Below are 19,899 nucleotides of genomic sequence, written 5' to 3' on the forward strand. Positions count from 1 at the left end.
TTGTCCTACAAGAATAAAGGTAGCGAAGATCTACATATACACTCCATACCTTTTAGATCGTACTTATATGAGATTAAACTGAATATGTTGTTATTGTTGTGTTGGTTGAAAAATAAGCCTAGTTTAATGACTCTTATTTTGAAGGACAAATTTTAGTAATCTTCCTAATCATAAAAAAAATTAAAAAAAAATAAAATAAAAAAAAATAATATATATATATATATATTATTTTGTTCACATTCGATGTTTGATATTGTTGGAGTTTTAATAATTCAGATTTTTATTAATGCTCGTCAAAAAAGATAACACTTCTATCAAAAGTTTTTTTAATATTTACATCCTAAAACTTGCAAATGAAATATCTTATAAAAGATAAGAAAGTGTTATATATATCCAATTGTTGATGGTAAGTAAATGATATAAGTGGATACCAAAACAATATCTCGTGCAAGTTGCAACGTAAAATAGGGATCACAATCCAAAATTAGAGAAGTGTTACAAATTGGAATATGTAACAAAATAAGCCAATTAAAGTAATAAAAACGAAATAAATGACGTCGAGGAATGATGAAACATCATCCTTTGTAAAAACTAATAAACCATTTAACAATATTCACGACTCTTATTTCATTTACTTAAATCAAAAGTTTAAAAATAGTTTTTCTATTTTTATAACGTAAAAATTAAAATTACGTACACATTACCTTCATTATCAGATTCCACTTATGAAAGATGTTGTCTACAATTTCTTACACACATTTATTATGTAATTTCAAAAATTTAAATTCTATACTAAAACAAGAAATCAATATCCAAGTTGAATAATTCTTTTTTAAGTGTATTAGCTGTTTTTTTGGTCTTTTTACTCAACCTCTCTTCTCTCATCTGATAGGGAGAGATATATCATCCTTATCTAAAGTTATAATTATATTATTGGGTATCTTGTATGTCACAATTAAATTTGAATGGGGTAAATAAATTGTAAATCAGTAAATATTTACCTAACTTTATACCACCCTTTTTTATTTTTGAGATTAGGCCAACAAGTTTTATTAAGTATAGATTAGACAAATTAGCAAGTCACTCAAAAGTAATTAGTACGTGCACCAAACTTTAGGATAAATAAATCTAACATGGTAATTAATCCCACATAAAACCTTCAATTCTAAGATCGACTGCAAAGAATATATTATAATTCACTCACTCTTTAACCATAAACGAAACTACACGTAATAAAGTTAAATTCCTCATTTATTAAAGTATTTGAAATTGAAGATAGCATTTTTTTATTTAAAAAAAGTAATTGTACTTGGACAAATTAAGTTTCATTTGAAAAAAAAAAACTTGAAAAGTTGCGAGTAAAAACAATTATCTGCTTGAGATATTCCTCAACCAAATCTTTTTTCACTATTTCACCAACATTTGAAATACTAAAGTTCAATACCTATGAATTTACGTTTGTTTATATACATTTTTAGTTTTTTACTTGCTAATAATAAATCAAGAATTTTAGTTTATCAATGATAAACCATAACTTTTATTACTTGATAAAATTTAAACCTAAATTACTGAGTTTTACTCGAAAATTTAAGGTGTGTTTCATTTATATATTTATACATGTTAAAAGTAACAAATATATACTATTTAATTTGCATCACATAGAAAGTTTTTTTTAAAAAAAACTAAAATCCAACCTAGTGGTCATAATCAATATACAATAATGGAACCAATATCATGAATTGTGATAAAATAATTAAGATTTCTTCATCTTTAACTAGATGTTTTAAGTTTAATCTTCTAATAACGGTAAAATATTCTAGTGAGAGTAACACTCCATGAAAATGAACGTTATAATATATGAAATCAAATTTAATTAATCTTAATATAATCTCAACGTACCGAGTGGGAAACCAAATAAATAATGGGACAAAGAACGTAATCAAATGGTACCCACTTAGATACACAAGAGCATAGGCTGGTGATGACATATTTTAACGTAAGCCACAACTTATATTACGCGTAACATATCGTAACTGCCGTTGACACCCCCACCCCCTACTACCCACCCCACCTTTTACCCCCTACCCCTACCTACAACCATTTTACACATATATATATATTTCCTATATGCACAATATCTAAGCTACACAATTCACAAATATAAAAAGAAAAAGAATTTATATAGCTACAATTATTAATTTCATGATGCAACAAGCACTTCCTTACAAGTCATCATGTATACCTATAACACCAAGAGTTCATCCAAATGATCGTCATCATCGTGTAAGTACCAGCAATTCATCATTGTACGTTAAAGGTTCAAAAGAGGAATTGAATAACGTTGTTAAGGATAACGCGGTTATAGTTGTGGGAAGACGAGGTTGTTGTATGAGCCATGTTGTCAAGCGTTTACTTCATTGTCTCGGAGCCAATCCTGCTATTTATGAAATCGAGGAAGAGGACGAAAATGAAGTCGTTGATGAGTTGGAGAATATTATTGTCGCCGGAGGTGGTGATCGGAAAGAGACAGGACGGTTGCAGTTTCCGGCGGTGTTCGTCGGAGGGGAATTGTTTGGTGGATTGGATCGGATCATGGCGGCTCATATTACCGGCGAGTTGACTCCTATATTGAAAAAGGCTGGAGCCTTATGGCTTTGAATTATTTATTTCTCTTTTTTTTTTTTTTTTGGTGTTTTGGGAAATAAATCAAACTTGGTAGATGTGGAAATACAAGATTTTAGTTAAGGGTAGGTTCAATTTTTATAATTTGGGGTTACTATTATGAATGATTTTTCGCTCAGTTCGATATCTACTTTGAAATTTGATTAATTTTAAAATATGAAATACTTCTTACTAAAGACGACTTTATACTCTTGTTAGTTGTTGAACTTGAAAATTTTGAACTTTTGATCATTAAAATTGGCTTGTGGCATATGCTTTGCTTCTGAGAAAATGTCGGTTTCTGGTTGTATTTGATCTAAGTTTCATAATTAGCCACCTGGTTCAAAGCTCGTGTTTGAGTCCCGATTAAATTCAATCATGATTGAGGGTGAAACAGTTTCACCACAACTAAAATTGATTACTATCTCAGTTTCAATTTAGGTAAACCTAATTACTTAATTCGCATTTCACAAAAAAGATAGGCAACTTTTTTCTTAATTTTTTTAAAATAATGTAATTTAAACGTTTCCTTTTTTACTGTCACATAAATATATATTTAAAATTATAAGTTTTTGTACGAAATTAAATAAATTTAAAAGAGATGGACTGTATTTATTTAAGTTGACTAGTACTTGTTCATAGGTCTACTCGAAAATAGTGTCATGGATTACGTTTTCCACAACGCTGTCTGCCAAAACTAAAATAGAATAAGTGGAAAGAAAAGAAAACCTAACAAACACAGATATTTGATCTTCCATCTCTTACCTTTTATTTGTCAAATATACTAATTGTAATTGTTGAGACAATTATTTTTTCTTTCCAAATAATTGAAGTACTAGTTATCAAATTCAAATTTTCAAAGTATCATTAATAATAATAAAATAATTAAACTTAGGGGTAATTTGATAGCTGATTAGAGTTATGCAGGTATTAATAATATGTAGATTAGTTATGAGTGAATTTATATATTATTGAAAAAACTACATAAATGAGCCATAAAATTTAAAATAATTACATGTTCATACCCCAATCCAAAGTAATTCAAGAAATACCCATTCTCTCAAAAAAAATTTACAGCCCATACCCCCATTCATTAAGGCTGATAATTTTTGCTTAAATAATCAGTATCATATACTTTATTGATATTATTAAGACTGATAATTTAGCTTAACTGATACTATATATATATTGTATTGGTATCATTAAGATTTCTTGTTCAGAAATTACTCATTAGTTAATGATACTATAAGAGAATATGTATATGTTGTGGTATCATTAAAGTTTCTTGTTCATGAATTATTCATTAATCAATGACACATAGATTCTCTCATAACTTACACATTTATTAGTTCTGTTGGTTTCTCAATTGTCAACCAAACATCGTATTAATTTTATACATAAATAACTTATTTTATATCTACCTATCAAATGTCTTATAAGTTATACACAAATTAATTCATGAATAGCTAGTTTTTTTTTATCCAGCTACCAAACAACCCCTAATGTTTCTTAACGAGAATGTGATAAGTAAAATGAACAAGGGAGGGTACTATTAACAACGGAAGAAAATGAGCCCCATTCAACTTTAATGGTTGACAATTGAACAAATTATTTTCCAATTTCAAATTAAGTTGGAGTCGATTATATGAATTTTTTCGATTCCAATTGATTGATCAATGTCAAGAGTAAAAATTACAATTGCTTAAGGCTTTTAACTTCTTGTTGGTTAGAGTTATATAGAGTTGAGTACGGCAAGATTTAGTTTTTCCATTTTCTATCGTGCATAAAAAATACATAAATTTCTTCTGTATTAACGCGAGTTGACAAGGTTAGATTTTTAACACGAATGGTAGAAGGCTAACAGCCTAACACGCAGAATTACACAATTTGTGCTTAACATGGAATTTTTTTCCCAATCTGTGGTTCAGTTACAATGTGTCAAACCATGAATCAAAATCATCGATAATTTTGGACTTGGAGACAGGTTGAGAAGCAGAGGGTGTATGACCAGCAATGGAACTTACCTCAGTAGGTAGCGAATGCTCGTTTTTGTTAGTCACAGTGGATGTTTCTTTGAGAAGATCATCCAGTGTATCGTCCAAACTGATATCTGATATTGCAGGTTTGGGTAGTAGATTGTGGCCTCGCCTGGGCAGGGTGGAGACCTCGTGTGTAGATGAAGTTCCTTCTGCTAACGGAGTTGGTGTTCCTGCTTGTGTCACGGGGTAAGGACGAATAGACTGGTCAAGAACATTCGTGGACTCACAAATTTCAATCTCGGTGACTGAATCAAGAAGCATGTCAAGCTCTGCTTCTGCAGCTGCTGCCTTAAATGCAGACGGTTTCTTAGAAACATACATCAGTGTATCATTTTGTCCAGCCTCGTCCTTGAATGCAGTCAAAGGGTTAGAGGATTCATCTGCTAAAGTTGGATGTCTGCTACTGCTGCTTGTGGTGCCCAGATGTGAATGTTGATGCCTGTTTTCGTTGCTTTTGTTAGTGGAGGTTAATGAATTGAAGTCTTTTTCGGCTGTTGAACTCTTGCTTGAAGCTAGATCGCTGTCATGTTTCTCTTTAGCTGCTGATTGCGACTCCTGATCGCTCTGCCAGTTTTGCACATTAAGTACATGTATTAGACTATATTACAAGATAGTACAAAGACATCCTACAGGAGTTCACAAAATAAAATTTTAAACAAATATTGAGCATTCTGAATAAAGGCGAATGCCACTATTTGCAACGAGCACACAGTATTCTTCAGTAAAAGGCAAAAGAATAATTTGCTATGTGCTCATTGTGTGGCTGCATAAGAGGAAATTCTTTAGACCTAAAAGCCTCGCAAAAAAGAATAGCTCGAGAGTCATAGAAGGATTGCTGTTAGACTGTTAGTTAAACCTCACTAAAACTAGATCAGTAATCTGGATTCTCGAATCTCCGCAAAACAATAAAGTGGCTTGACAGTCGAGGATGAAACCTCACAAGTTGAAACTCCAGTTATTTCAGTAAAATTGACTTTCAGACAATTCAGAAGTTTCTCACTATCCTCACCCAATAATGAAACACACATACCTAAATGTACATGCTATATAAAACATGAAATCATTTTCTACCATTTTAGCACACTGAAGCGGCAACATAATAATTTTTGTGGAGTAGCTGGAGAGGAAACCGCCTATTTTATTAGATGATTCATCTGCATCATATATGTTGGTGCGGTTTGATGCTTTTAGGTGCACTACCGTGCGACAGCCAGTGTTATCAAAGGCGCTTTAAACCTTCAAGCGAGGCTCAAAACGTGTTGAGCGCTTCGCCTCGCTTTAGGTGCACTTCAGTGTCGTCATCAAAGTTCTAAGGCAAACTTTTCCTTGCCAATGAGCCTTTTATGAAGAAGTGACACTAAACAATTGATATTTCACTTATCACAAATTTTTTTCAATCTTTTTGGTCATATATTTGCCATTCATGTTTATAATTATTAATCTTGGACTAAACATGTATATTTGTATTTTTTTCTCCCTTTGCGCCTTTTTCATTAAAGCCCACGCTTTATTTGCGCTTAAATCCCCCACGGACCTTAGAGCTTTTTTGCACTTTTCGCCTTTGATAACACTGGCGACAGCTATGGACAGAAGGTCTAAAAATCATTTTAAGCTCAAAGCTCATTTTGCAGGCCTTTTTCTTAAACACACACTCTCGCACCTTAATTAAATGAAAGGCCCCATGTTTCCAGCATATAAGCATTAATCAACATTAAATTTTGGGAGATACGGCATAGGAGGAAATCATAGATACATTACATACCAGTACCAAAGGAAGTAAATCTGGTTCAATGAAAAGTCTCTCTTGTAGACTTGCTCTTTCAAGCTGCTCTGAAAGAGCTTGCAGATCAAGTGAAAGAAATGATGCCTGCAAATACAAGAGTGACATAGTTATTAATGAGTTTGACCATATGGTAGCCTAGCAATCTAGATGGGGCACGTCGGCATTTAAGGAAAATAACAAACCAAATCACAAATCAGAGAAAGCGTAATAAAAAAAAAAATAAAAATGGTGTTCAGCAGGATTTGCAATGAACAGATGCTATTGCTTCCTAGACAAAAAGGGATTAGACGTGCCATTAATATGATTTGCTATCAACACAAGCAATAGTTCACTTCAATAACCATCACTTCATTACCAGAAGAAAGAATAAACATATGATGTTAATTAATACGGAATCATCAAGAATAGCTAGTAAGAAAGCATCTTGCACATCAACACCTTTCTTGCCTTCATCAGCTGGATAATAGTACTGTCAACTGATTGATCCAAAACACATAACGCATGTCTAATTTGACAGTTCACTGAAAGACTGATGAGTTTTTGCAATTATTTATAAGGCAGCTACACTAACTGTAAGTAATTCTAATAACGCATAGTTAACTTAATGCATACAAGAAAATTTCTGATATATATTATCCTTTTGTAAATAAGAGGAGTCATCGTATGGTAAGTTGGAAAATACTAGTATAGCAAAAGGAACATATTATAGAGTCATACAGTAAAGGAGTGGGTTTTATTCAGTCTTAGCTTGATTTAGGAGGCTATGCAAATATACCCCTCCTTCAAATTACAACTTCTGTTTCTATTTGCTTTCGGTGAATCAGCAGGGGCTGAGACTAACCCACCAACTATTAGGTAGATTGGATTCAAAAACAAGTCTTGGTGATTCACATAAATCTTGCTAGGAGTTTGTCTGTATGGTCTGACATGTGTGTGTATTCCATAATCAGGTTTAAAAAGGAAATCAGACCTTGCTGTTCACTGAAAGCAGGTTACTCCTCAATCCACAATGACTAGTAACGATCCAGCACCTCAATCATCCGATACTAAAATAACTAGTAACGATTCGGCTCCTCACTCCACAACAACTATTAACGATTATTCTCTTCAATCGTCCAATATGGACAGAAAGATGTTGAGGTATATATGTTTGTATGGACTAATTCAAGAATCAGGTGTAAAAAGGCATATATGTCGCATGTTGGGTAAGATAGTGAAGTATTTCATATGCCATTAGAGCTTGGGTTCAAATAATATCATCACTCATAAAAAAAATAAAATCTTCATGTGCTTGGCTCAATTACCGAAAAATCTCCTGTGATAGTTGGCCCGACCTCAGTCACTGACGCACAAGAGGAGCCCACCCATCTACCCTTCCTACACTTAGTACCAGGGTCCTGTCAGCAATTCACACATTATGTATAGTGCTTCCTTACTACTGAACCAAATCCCTCATGGCAACAGAGTTTCTGTATGTATATTTTGATAATCTAAAACGAGATGAATCAGAATTATTTCGAAGGACGAGTTCAACCAGTACATAGGCTCAAATAAAAGTTCCTGTATTTTTGGCTTAAAGAGTAAGTCTCACATGTCAAATCTATGAGACTTAGACACTTCACTTGATTCATCCATACCCATTGATTAATGTAAGTCACGTGATAAATGTTGAGCTAAGTTCTAGTAACTATAGATATAATGAAGTGCTGTTTGAGGAATAAAATATTTGCTAACTTATAAGAAAGGGTACGGTTCATTTGTTCCTTCCCATGGTTTTGCTATTAAAACAATAGAATCAAGGGAATCATTTACTTCTTACACAATTTCAAAGAAAAGACTGAATCATCAACTAAAGTCACAGCATGTTTTCTACATGTTGTTAATATTACCGTAGTGTTAGAAGTTTCTAGTCTAATCTTAATGTTTGTGTTATTGAAAGCAGAGATAAATTGTAAATAAATCACTGGTATCAGCATCCCATACTGCTCTCCTTATAATACCAGAAAACAAGAACAGAAAATACGAGCAAAGGAAACAGACAACCCCTTGGATTGAGAGTAGAAAAATCACCTTAGTGGGAGGAGGTGCCTTATCTTCCATTGCAAAATTTTCTTCTGCTATCCACGATAACTTGCTTTGCCCTTTTGCAGAGAGTAATGCTCCTAGGCCCTGATAAAAGTCTAAAAATTATTGAGTCAATACTATAATTTTGGTCAAAATTATCTAGACTGGCATAGCCACAGAAAAACTTGGAAATACAGCAGTCTGCGAAAATTTTGTAGTGTAACAAAAATAAGCAATACGTTTAAGCTGCAATGAACCTGAATCAACACATTTTCTAGCAAGAATCAACAACTTAGACAAAGTACAGAGAATATAATATTTCAATGTTGAATTATTGATGCAATCACTTCTATAACTATTTTTCTGAATCTAAACTTGTGCGAGACTACTCCTAGTCATGCCTCACCCCTAACATTCCCCTACGCTCGGACTAATCTGAATCTAGTAACCAAACAGCAGACAAATAACAGTAAAAAGGCTATGTTCAATATTTCAAAAAACATTTATGGCCAACTTGAGTTTGAGAGAGCAACAGTTTTCTAAAAGCAGAATAATGAGCAAGTTACCAGTTACAATTGTTATACAATTTCGACAGGTTATGAATGATAGCATCAGAAAACAATTCCATATAGCTAAAAGTTCTGGGATAAAAGCATTACCATCTAAAATATCATCACCAAAAGAAACATCCTCTGAAGAATACTGAAGCTGATCCTTAGCCTCCGAAAGCAAGTATGCATAATCTGCCCCTTTACTTTTTGGCTCGACCACATCACTTGCATTACTTGCGCCTGCCGGGGTTGCAGTTTCAGAATCAGAATTTTCTTCTTCATATCGATCCCAATTCGATGGGAGCTTCGGTTTAGGCTTTTCCTTAACTTGCTTGACAGCAGCCTTCTTATCACCGGCAGACGTGCCAGAAACAGCAGAAGAACCCTTAGATGCATGATGTGGATTATGCTTCTTATTAAGATGTAACGAATGAGCTCTCTTCGACTTTGCCAACGCTTTTGCATCCATTTTCTCTGTTCAGAACTCTTGATTAATCACACCTGTAGAACCAAAGAATATCCGATTTCAGTTGATGGGTCAAAAACATTAAATTCGCTAGAAAACTGATCTCCATGTTAACCATAGCATACATCAAATATTTAAACCAGAAGTCCCTATGGATTTGAATCACAGTGGCTGCTTAGTTGGGCCTTAGTATATTTGTATGAATAATTTTATTTATTTTTATAACACTAGTGTCTGAACCAGCTTGCGCACATCTCGACTAATTCCATCCATCCAGTAAAAGTATGCCAATGTCATACCTACTCTTCCTATTCCTACTTGTATTGAATTAGCATGTCAGTCTAATCTAACCTTATAGACTAATTCCACGGAATACCTGTCACCTCCCACCAACAACAAGGATTCTACTCTTTTTGATATTATTAAATGTAACTCCAAAACTTGAAAAAACACCATTTGAATCACAATGTCTGCTTAGTTTGGCCTTTCTATATGTGTATGCATAAAAAATAATAATTGATAATCGTACCAGCTTACGCACAACTGAACTAATTCCACGGATATCACCTCCCATCCATAACAAATATCAGGAACACTATCCACTGAGGCTAAAACATCTAAGAAGAAATTACCAAGTGTGAGCGTAATTGTTGTGTATATGCTAAACAATCACAATCGAATGCAAATATATAGATAGAAAAAATTAACATATACTAGTAGATGAATTTTGTTCATAACAAGGAACGATTAATCTGAAAATATCAACTATAATCTATGTCAGAAATTCATCCCAGTTTTAAATCGAGAACAATTAATCAATATTGACTTACCGCAATCAAGCTCGAAATCAAAATGGTGCTAATGATAAATATAATCGAATTAAGATTTCTGGAACATGAAAGGGAACTCACAGATACTTGAATTCTGGATCGACACTTGAAAAGATTATAATAAAGTGTAGTATAATTGTTGGATTTTGGGGTTTGAAAACTGATGGACTCCCAATTGAGAGAGGTTGGGCCGGGTTGTAGGACTTTGGGTTTCAAAACTAATGGACACTAATTTGCTTGTTTACCAAATTTGGCCATATTTTGTGTGCTGGTCTTTAATTTATATCCATCATAATAAATGATTTTTTCGCGCAATAAATTTAATTTATATTTCTATATCATAATATTTAACAAGTTACCTTGGGGCATCATTTCAATTTTTAGAGAACTTATGTCCTATAAAATATAAGTTCGATTACTAAAGGACAAACATTAAAGATCGATCGATCAATCAATTTGAAGCACAAAGCATGCAATTTTATGTTATGTTATCCGATAGTTATTTGCAGCATCTCTTTGAAATTATAACTTAGTGGTTAGTAGGTCATATTTGGATATGTACATTCAAATTTATAATTTAAAAAATATAATAAATATAATGCTAAGAACCTTAAAGGCTGAATTTATAAAATTTAAATTTTGAATTTCTGTTTAATAGTGTACCAAAAATTCTAATGGATATTGATAGATGAATTGCAACGAGGTCTAACTTTAGAGACACAAGTGCAAAACGTTCACATATGGGAAACTATAAGCAATTGCTGAACGATTTTTTTTTTTAATTATATAAATTCAAAAGTTCTTTGAATCTTACCTCAAGTTTTCTCTATTTCTTTCTTGTTCTTTTTTCTCTCCATCTTCTTTCTTGTTCTCTTTTCTTTCTGTCTATTAAAAATAACTAATTACACACTTATTTATAATATTAAGAAATCAAATTAAATTAGGACTAAAAAACTTATTTCTATATAAATTAGGATAAACAAATCCTAACTAGATAATAATTAAATAAATACCAAAAATAACAAAAAATTCTAAACAACTTAGTATTCCTACTCCAATTTTGAATTACCGTTGCTGAAAATTTTCATTAATTAGGAGTCAAATTATAAATACTTTAACATAATTTTTAAAAAAAAATGAATTCAACAATATATATACGTAAATTTTTATTTATTTTTAACTATCTCTCTTAATTAAAAAGACATTTTTATAGCTAGCTCATAGTGTGAATCTAGATTAGTTGAGCCGTAAAAACAGATATAGATATCAAACATGGAACGCAAAAACCAAAAAAATAAAACTAGATATAGCCCAGGTAGCTAGTCCTTGATGCCTAAAACATGAAGATATATAATTGGAGTATAGGGGTAACAAAGAGGAAGATTTCTGAACAAATTGTCAGCAACCAATTGACAGAAATTAGTGTCCATATTTTTAGCTGAAAAAGGGAGGTAACTAAAACCTCAATCACTAAGAAACTTCTTGAACAATGCACATGATGTTAAGGATTCTGTGCACGAGTAGAGAGACCCCAGCCTTTGCAGTTTTCTTTTGTCATATCAACTCTTTGTACATAATTCATAACATATCCCCACCACTACTTTGCTTTTTCTCAAGCACTAGTCAAAAGGAAAGCATCAACACATTGATATAGAGTACTGCTAGCTTAATAAGAAATTTCGAGTTTGAGCTTCTAGAGATAGATAAAAGTTTGTAGGAAGTGGTATCTTTAAAGATGAACTCTGCAATAAGTGAATCTGAATTTAGTTAATCCTAATGCAGGTGTATACACTAATACTAGGTGGGAAACAAAAAAAGAAAAGAAAAGAAAGATATACTAGCTAGACTAGTAGTATTAATAGCTTACCAATTAAGGTTGTGGTCGAATGGTTCGAGAACTCTATTCACTCTTAATTAGAGATTTCAGGTTTGATTTCCTTGAGATAGAAAAAGTTTTATTGAAAGTGGTGTCCCTAAAATGAAACCTGCAATACATGAATCCGAATTTAGTCGGTCTTAATGCAGGTATACCCGAGACCAAGTGGAAGACAAAAAAATAAAGACCATATACTAGACTAGTGGTAGTAGTTTACTAATATGAGTTATGGTGGGATGGTTCGAGATTTCTTCACCTTTTGACAAGAGATTTCGAGTTCGAGCCCCTGAAAATGGAAAAAATCATATTGGAAGCATTGTTTCTAAAAATGAACTCAACAATGCATAAATTCAAATTTAGTTGAAATTCAATCTGGATATCTGACACCGGATGAGAAAGAAAGAAAAAAGATATAGGAGACTAATATAGTAGCTTTCTTTTTAGCCCCTACTCTGGCATCACTCATACATATTGTCTTTTGAATAATTGTCCCTTTGGCAAATCTCTAGCATATTATAAGGTTTTTTGAATTTTGGAACATTTGGTCGTGTACATATATATGTGGTTCATGAACTAATGTACGTACATTTTTGTTCCAATTATTTTAGATTGCTTACCCTTTTAGATTCTCTTCAATCATGTCATCACAATAATCTAAAAAGTACATAAAATGCTTGAAGCAATAGATCACTTTAATTGTATGATCACTTTAATTAAAGTTGAGAGACCGTTTTATTTACTTAATTAATTATATCATCAGTAGATATAAAAATATTTAAACTTTTGACCTATTAGGAAATTAATTACCAGAATAACTTTCCTTATTTTACTTTCTTTGGTTGGAAAGAAATATTCAGATTTTATGAGTATCAAAGTTAGAATTGAATCACATCACAACATAAAACCCACTATGTCCACCTAACCATTTCAAAAGTGACCTTATTATATAAAATATAAAATATAATCATGCAGGAGAAATTAGGCACAAGGAAAATTAACCAAAGAAAAAAAATGAAAATAAAAAGTTCAAATCCTTTTGTATGTGGGATCAAAGAAAACTTTAATCAACTTCTATTCATTTGCATGCAACTTAATAAGTTATTAATTAAACATAATTTATCTTATTTTAATTAGCTGCTGTAGGCTTTTTGCCATTAATTATAAGTTCTTTCAAAAGCATTTTTGAGAAGATAATAACTAGAACAAATATGAAAGCTATATCAATAATGGAGTTGAAAAAGGGTTATCTTGCTTTGCCCCCACTAAGCACCCCACTTCTATAAAAAAAAATTTTATTAAAATTAAAGCCACCATTTTTATGTTCGGTCCCTATATTGGAGTCTGACTAAATTTGAATTCACATTGAAAAGTTTCATATTGGGGATAAAGTGCTCCTTAACAAAGAGGACTTTATAGTCAAGGGAATTCAAACTCGAAATCTTTGATTAAGGATGAAGTAGTACTTACCATTCCAGCACGTTGATAAAGCCACCATTTTAAAAGTGAACACATCTCAGGGTTCAACAGAATATGCACGGATCTCCTCAAGCGCGCTCTTTTGATCATATTGTAACATTTTATTTTTCAGATCAACTTTTTAACTTTCTTCAAGCACTCAATTGCTACCTTTTCTTCACTGCAAAGTATGCAAATACTAAAATCCCTCCACCCAAAAAAAATAAAATAATCCACTTTATTGCATCTTAGCTTTTAACATTAAAAAGGAAAAATTATTACATGGAGAAAAGAGACCGTGAGAATCAAACTCACATCTATTCTGTAATAGACTCTTATCGATATCACTAGACAGTAAGACCCTGGTGGTTAGACGTAATATTAAATAAAATAAAGTGAAAATACTCAAATTTAATCATATCCATCCATTGATTGATGAAGGGTGACAAATTGATTGTACTCCAACTCCCAAAAAATCCCTAGTTTGTCCTCCTTCTCCTGCTCCTGATCCTGCTCCGCCTCCGACTCCTTTTACACTATCTTCAATGTGAATGTGACGGCGTTTTGAAGGGGGATACATCTGTATCGGGTGAATAGTAGCGGAGAAATCATTTACTGATGAACTCTGATCTACGTCACTTCCGAGACTAGTACTGATTGAGTTATTCGTAGTAGGAGTACTAACATAAAATCCACAAAACTTGTTGCTATTGTCATTGTTCTTGTTGTTGTTGCAATTATTCATGGTGAAATTTCCGAGGAATATCGATGGATCGGTTGCAGTTGTTGTTGTTGTTATTGCTCCGATCTGAGCTGCTTTTTGGAGTAAAGCTGTTGCAGACATATTTGTAGTAGAGGCAGAAAGTGCAATTTGTTGTTGAGCACTGAATAATGACGGAACGCTAATGTTTGCAGATGAGGTGTTTGATAATTGTTCAGCATTGTTAATTGGAGAGATTTTGCTCCCCATGAACTGATCCCAGTTGATATGGTTGTTATTATTATAACTAACTGGTGGAGCATTTGAATTACGTGATGCAAGAAGGGCATTTGCATCATAAACTGTTGTTGGTGCTGGTGAAGTGTGATGAAGAAGGGGACTAATCTGATGGATTTCGCGGAGATTATTGATATTGATACCTATTTGGTCTTGCTCTTGAGCCACGCCTATATTATTCCAAAGCGAGAGCTGATCTCTTCTCAATGGATCCGAGTTCTCATTGTTGTTTGAAACTGGTTTGAAGAGAGAAGAGAAATGTTGTGCCATGTTTGGCCCTAATGGCGCGCCGATGAAATGGTAGTTGATGTTGTTTTCCATGGCCAATGGGTTGTACATGTTAGATGCTGCAGTAACTCTAGCCGTCTCCTCAGCTAATGCATCGCAAAACGCCCTATGAGTCACAAAGCTATCTCTCCTGCTCAATCCAAGGTGAAAATTTAGATAGTCAATCATCTGAACAACTAAGATAACGTTTTTTTTTCAAATACAAAGAGCAAGAAAAACAAAATAAAGACTTTTTAATGAATATGAGAATGGAGGAAAGTGAAAAATAAAAAAGGTGTACTAGTACTACTCTATAAGATCCTAGTAGTAATAGTACCAATTAGGTGAAGAAAAATATTAACCTTATAAGATAAGGAGCTTAAAAAAAATGACTTTGTAGTGATTACAAACAGCTATTTTGTCTTCATTAAACTACCCACTAAAAAAAAAGAAAGTGAAGAAAACAAAGATGAAAAAAGATTAATTTCAACTCTTTTTCAAGTTCATGTGTAAACAGACAAACACATCACAATCACAAATTTAAGCATAAATAGCTAGAGTTCAAGATCATTTAAATGATTTCTACATGTAACACTTCAGGAAAAGATGAGATTTGTAATCTTGAAAACAAGACAAGTTATCTGTTACAACAGATTAATAAATTTACCTTGAGAAAATAGTGCCACAATCACATCTATATTCCCTAGTGCCACAAGTCTTAGAGTGAGCTTTCCAATCTGATTGCACAGCATATCTCTTTGAACACTTCTCACATTTCCACTTCTTTTCTCCATGTTTTCTACAATAGTGTTTCTTGATCCCAGTTAGATCTCCTAAAGCTCTTGAAGGATGATGATGCACACACACCTTTTCCGGGCACACGTAAACTCTCTTTCTCACTTCTTTTGAAGTTCTTTGCTTTAACTTCCATGGAAGATTATGTCCTCTTCTATGAAGTTGTAGATTTTGATCCCTTTGAAAACCTTTCCCACAAATTTCACACAAAAATCTATTTGTTGCCATCAGTGTCTTTGGTGACAAGGCAATCACTTCTGCTTCAGGATCTGGTGATGATGATCATGATAATATATTAGTGCTAAAAAAACGTGAATATTCATATGAACATAAATACATGATGATATATAGCTTGTAAACCTACTGTAGCGACTAGTGACAGAGCCAGAATTTTCACTTAGCAGATTTAGAATATAAACTTGCCTGGATTTCCTGGAAGATTTCTTTTTTTCTTGAGAGGAGGAGGATTAGATCCTTCAATTGAGTTATCATGAGTAAATCCATTTGATATCACTTCATCAGTCATCTTAGATGAGATTTAATTCAATCTACAAAAATATATTTATTAAAATTGTTAGCTTATTGCTAAAACTTGATCTCTAAGCAAAAAATATTTATATATATAGAAGAAAAATTACCGTTGTTTATGATGCCAAGAAAGATATATAGCATAAGTTTGAAAGATTGATTATTTAGATCTGTGTATATGTTGGTTGAATTTATAAGAGGAGATGAAAATGAGACAATATAAGAGTAAGAGTCTATAGGAAGAGAAAATATGAGATCTCTCTCTAATGCACACATTCTCATATACTGCAGTCTTTTAACTGCTTATTGTCGGAATTTTAATATTACTATAGTAATATTAAACATGGGAGGTGGTGAAAATTTAAAAATATATGTGGGGTGGGGGTGGGGTACTAATTAAATGTATATTCTTTTTAAAATAAAAGTAGGTTATGATTCTTTTAATTTGTACTAATTTTGGTGAATAGAGTTATCTGATACATGTTATTGATGAGAGGTGTTAGATATCCTGTGAAATTAGTTGAGGTCTTAACTTTAGGGAATAGAGTTATCTGATACATGTTACTGGTGAGAGGTGACAGATATCCTGTGAAATTAGTTGAGGTGTGCAAAAATTGGCTCGGAGTTATAATTCTTAAAAAAAAAAGTTAAGTAAATTATGTTTATGTAGAAAGGAGGGGGGGGGGGGGGGGGGGGGGGNGGTGGCAAAAAACACAAAACAAGGTGCATGATGACACATATGATGAGGACTGGAGAAAGGTGAAGACTCCATACTTTTCATTGGAATGATTATCCCATAATTGTTTCCTTTTTGTTCTTTTGATATCTCTTATTAATAATTCATAATACTATACTCCAATTACCATAGTTAAATAGTGTATATTAATATGATTAATATATGTTCTTAAATGCTTTAATATTTGCCACAAATCCCACCCACCCCAAATATATATATGGTAGGATCATGAACTTAAGTTATATATTCACCATAGTGTATGATGAATTTTAAAAAACTAGATTTAGCGACGGATAAATTTTATAGCTAAACACAAAATCCATTGTTAATTCTATGTAGCGATTAATTAACAATAAATTTTTGTTAACTACGAATAAAATAGTGACGCACCAGCGACGAAGTTATGTTGGAATGACATCAATTTGAGCAACTTTCACATATAGTAAACACAAAATTCATATTTGTATGTTATAGCAAAGTTTGCATAATTCCACTCCATAGCAAATATAAATATGTATATTTCTCTATACATATACAAAAGAAATCAGTTGTATAATTTGCTTTGGTATACATATACAAAAAGATCAATTGTATAAAGTGAGAGAGGCGAGTGAGTGAACGAGCGAAATCTGGGAGAGGGGAACGAAAATATATGTATATATACAATTTTCTCTCACTTTATACAAACACAAACACACTTTATACACTTGTGTTTGTATAAAAAATGAGAGAGGCGAGGGAGAGAACAGGAGTGGCGAGCGAGATTCACCAGGAGAGAGGTGAAATAACAACAGTTTGCTATGTGGTACAATTAAATCAAACTATATTTATAGCATTTAATTTGAATTAATAGTTTGCTATTATATACAATTTTCCCTTTTTTTAACAGTATATATCAAGTTATTGAGCAAATATATTTATAAGTAAGTTTACTTAAGACAATGTGAGGCTTCTAATTTTGAAAATAAAATATGCTACATGTTATAATAGGTAAAAATGACCTAATTATGTTAAATTTCTTAAGTTCATGGACAGTACTATAACTTAAACTATATTAGGATATGTCTGTCTTCAGTTTGATAGCTAATGTACAAATGTTGGATGTTGTTGTTGTTGTTTTTAACATGGTTAGATTTTGTGGTAAAAGTTGAGTTTCCTTGTTTTTTTTGTCAGAGGAAAATATATATTTATGGTCTTTTTATTTATAAGAATAGTAAGTTTGAAAAATAGGTGACAAAAGTGGTTTTCTCACCTTTTTTGAACTTTTCTTTTGGACACATGGATGCTGGAAAGATATGACTTTTAAGATTCTTCAGACTGCAAACAAAAAACTTCAACTAGTATATCCTCTGAATTTTTGACTTAATTCTATCAATGTGTAACTTATTTATTTACTTAAGAAAGGGGAAATAATATGTTTGAAACAATTGGGGAAGGGATTACAATGTGGGAATCAAATCCTCACCAACAAGATGGGAGTTCAGATAACCAACCACCTAAGCCACTAAAATTCTCGGGAAATAATATGTCTGTTACTCAAAGTGCATATATTCATGAATGAAGGGCTATCTTTTTTGAATAAATTGATAGAAAAGCACCACATCTTAAATGGTACTTGGATTTGGCCATTAATTAATTTAAAGTGTTCATCATGACTCATATATTTTCCTTTCTTGTAGTGTCAATGAAAACCTTTAAAGGTTACTTTCTCTTGTTTATATTAAGTGGTGTAAATTTAAAATAAGCAGTATTACACATAATTCTTATTTAGATTAGTGAATTTTTATGTAATTATAATCCAGAAAATATATTAGATATTACTATTTAATTAAGGACAAATTAGTAAAACCATTTCTTATTTTTAGGAATTGGGTAAATTTATACTAAAATGGAGAGAGTAAATAACTTTTAAAAGCTAAGATATTTTTTTTAAAAGCTTCTTTAATTTGCTATTTTTTGAAAAAGAAAAGTGGTAAGCTTTTCCTAGTCCTAGAAAGATTGCAAGCTAAGTATATAAAAGTCTTAAATAATTTTACCATAACTTAAAACAGTAAATTAAATCTATTAGGAGTATTAGATTAGTTGGCTGGTTAATTAAGTACTAATTAAATCAGATAGAGGTAACTCCAAACTTAACTGATCAAATACTAAACGACACAACATTGACTCTTCCCATAATATACTCTACAAGTAAACAACTTTAAAATCACTAATAAGAAAAAAAATATAGAAGTATTGTAAACCCCCCTAAACTTGACGTGAATTATTAGTTTCATTTCTTAACTATTTGACAGCCTTAAAAACACAATTCTACTTGAACAACTAAACTTAGATACATCCCCAATCTGCCACATGACATATCAAGTGGTCTCAAATTCTTGTTGGAGAGCATAGTGCTCTTAACAAAAAGCCGAGTGAAGTATTGAAAACACCCCTAAACTTGACGAGAATTTAGGGGTGTATTTCACTCATGTTGCAAGATCAGGGGTGTATTTAAGTTCAGTTAATTAGGTATAGCGATATTTTTAATGTTGTTAATAGTTTGAACATGAAACTAATAATTTACACCGAATTTAAGGGTGTTTTCAATACTTATCTTAAAAAAAAATATTAGTTACGAACAATTTAACAGTGAAGTTTAAAGTTAAATTTATTTTTTTAGTGAATTGATTTTGTATCTGTAATAATTGATGAATGTTTAAAAAAAAAAAAAAAAAACCATGCATGTGGTAAATTCCAAAAGAAGAAAAAAAAGATATAAATTCCAAAGGAAACGACGAACACACACACAAACATAAAAGGGAATAACCGTCCTTATAATGAAAAAATTGACCATGACAGTCCAACCATG

At 32.1% G+C, this 19,899-nt stretch overlaps 3 protein-coding genes and 1 non-coding gene across 4 annotated transcripts; 1 reads left to right on the plus strand and 3 right to left on the minus strand.

The window, feature by feature from the left end:
* The first annotated feature begins 2,159 nt into the window (after window positions 1-2,159).
* Window positions 2,160-2,801, plus strand: LOC125876394 (glutaredoxin-C9-like). The gene has a single exon (XM_049557577.1). The coding sequence runs from the start codon at window positions 2,203-2,205 to the stop codon at window positions 2,656-2,658; it is 456 nt and encodes a 151-aa protein (XP_049413534.1). The 5' UTR covers window positions 2,160-2,202; the 3' UTR covers window positions 2,659-2,801.
* Window positions 2,802-4,435: 1,634 nt separating this feature from the next.
* Window positions 4,436-10,492, minus strand: LOC125876220 (protein ECERIFERUM 16). The gene is made up of 5 exons (XM_049557342.1): window positions 10,395-10,492; window positions 9,207-9,599; window positions 8,554-8,663; window positions 6,463-6,567; window positions 4,436-5,264 (listed from the first exon to the last, which is right to left on the minus strand). The coding sequence occupies exons 2-5, from the start codon at window positions 9,565-9,567 to the stop codon at window positions 4,590-4,592; spliced, it is 1,251 nt and encodes a 416-aa protein (XP_049413299.1). The 5' UTR covers window positions 9,568-9,599; window positions 10,395-10,492; the 3' UTR covers window positions 4,436-4,589.
* Window positions 5,349-5,465, minus strand: LOC125878092 (U5 spliceosomal RNA). Its single transcript, XR_007447708.1, has one exon. It is a non-coding gene; the product is annotated as a U5 spliceosomal RNA (small nuclear RNA).
* Window positions 10,493-13,949: 3,457 nt separating the features above from the next.
* On the minus strand, window positions 13,950-16,510 carry LOC125877853 (zinc finger protein NUTCRACKER). The gene is made up of 4 exons (XM_049559130.1): window positions 16,423-16,510; window positions 16,208-16,332; window positions 15,657-16,053; window positions 13,950-15,140 (listed from the first exon to the last, which is right to left on the minus strand). Exons 2-4 carry the CDS (start codon window positions 16,308-16,310, stop codon window positions 14,141-14,143), a joined length of 1,500 nt encoding a protein of 499 aa, XP_049415087.1. The 5' UTR covers window positions 16,311-16,332; window positions 16,423-16,510; the 3' UTR covers window positions 13,950-14,140.
* Window positions 16,511-19,899: the final 3,389 nt, after the last annotated feature.

This window comes from Solanum stenotomum, chromosome 9, assembly GCF_019186545.1.
Source record: "Solanum stenotomum isolate F172 chromosome 9, ASM1918654v1, whole genome shotgun sequence".
NCBI lineage: Eukaryota > Viridiplantae > Streptophyta > Magnoliopsida > Solanales > Solanaceae > Solanum > Solanum stenotomum.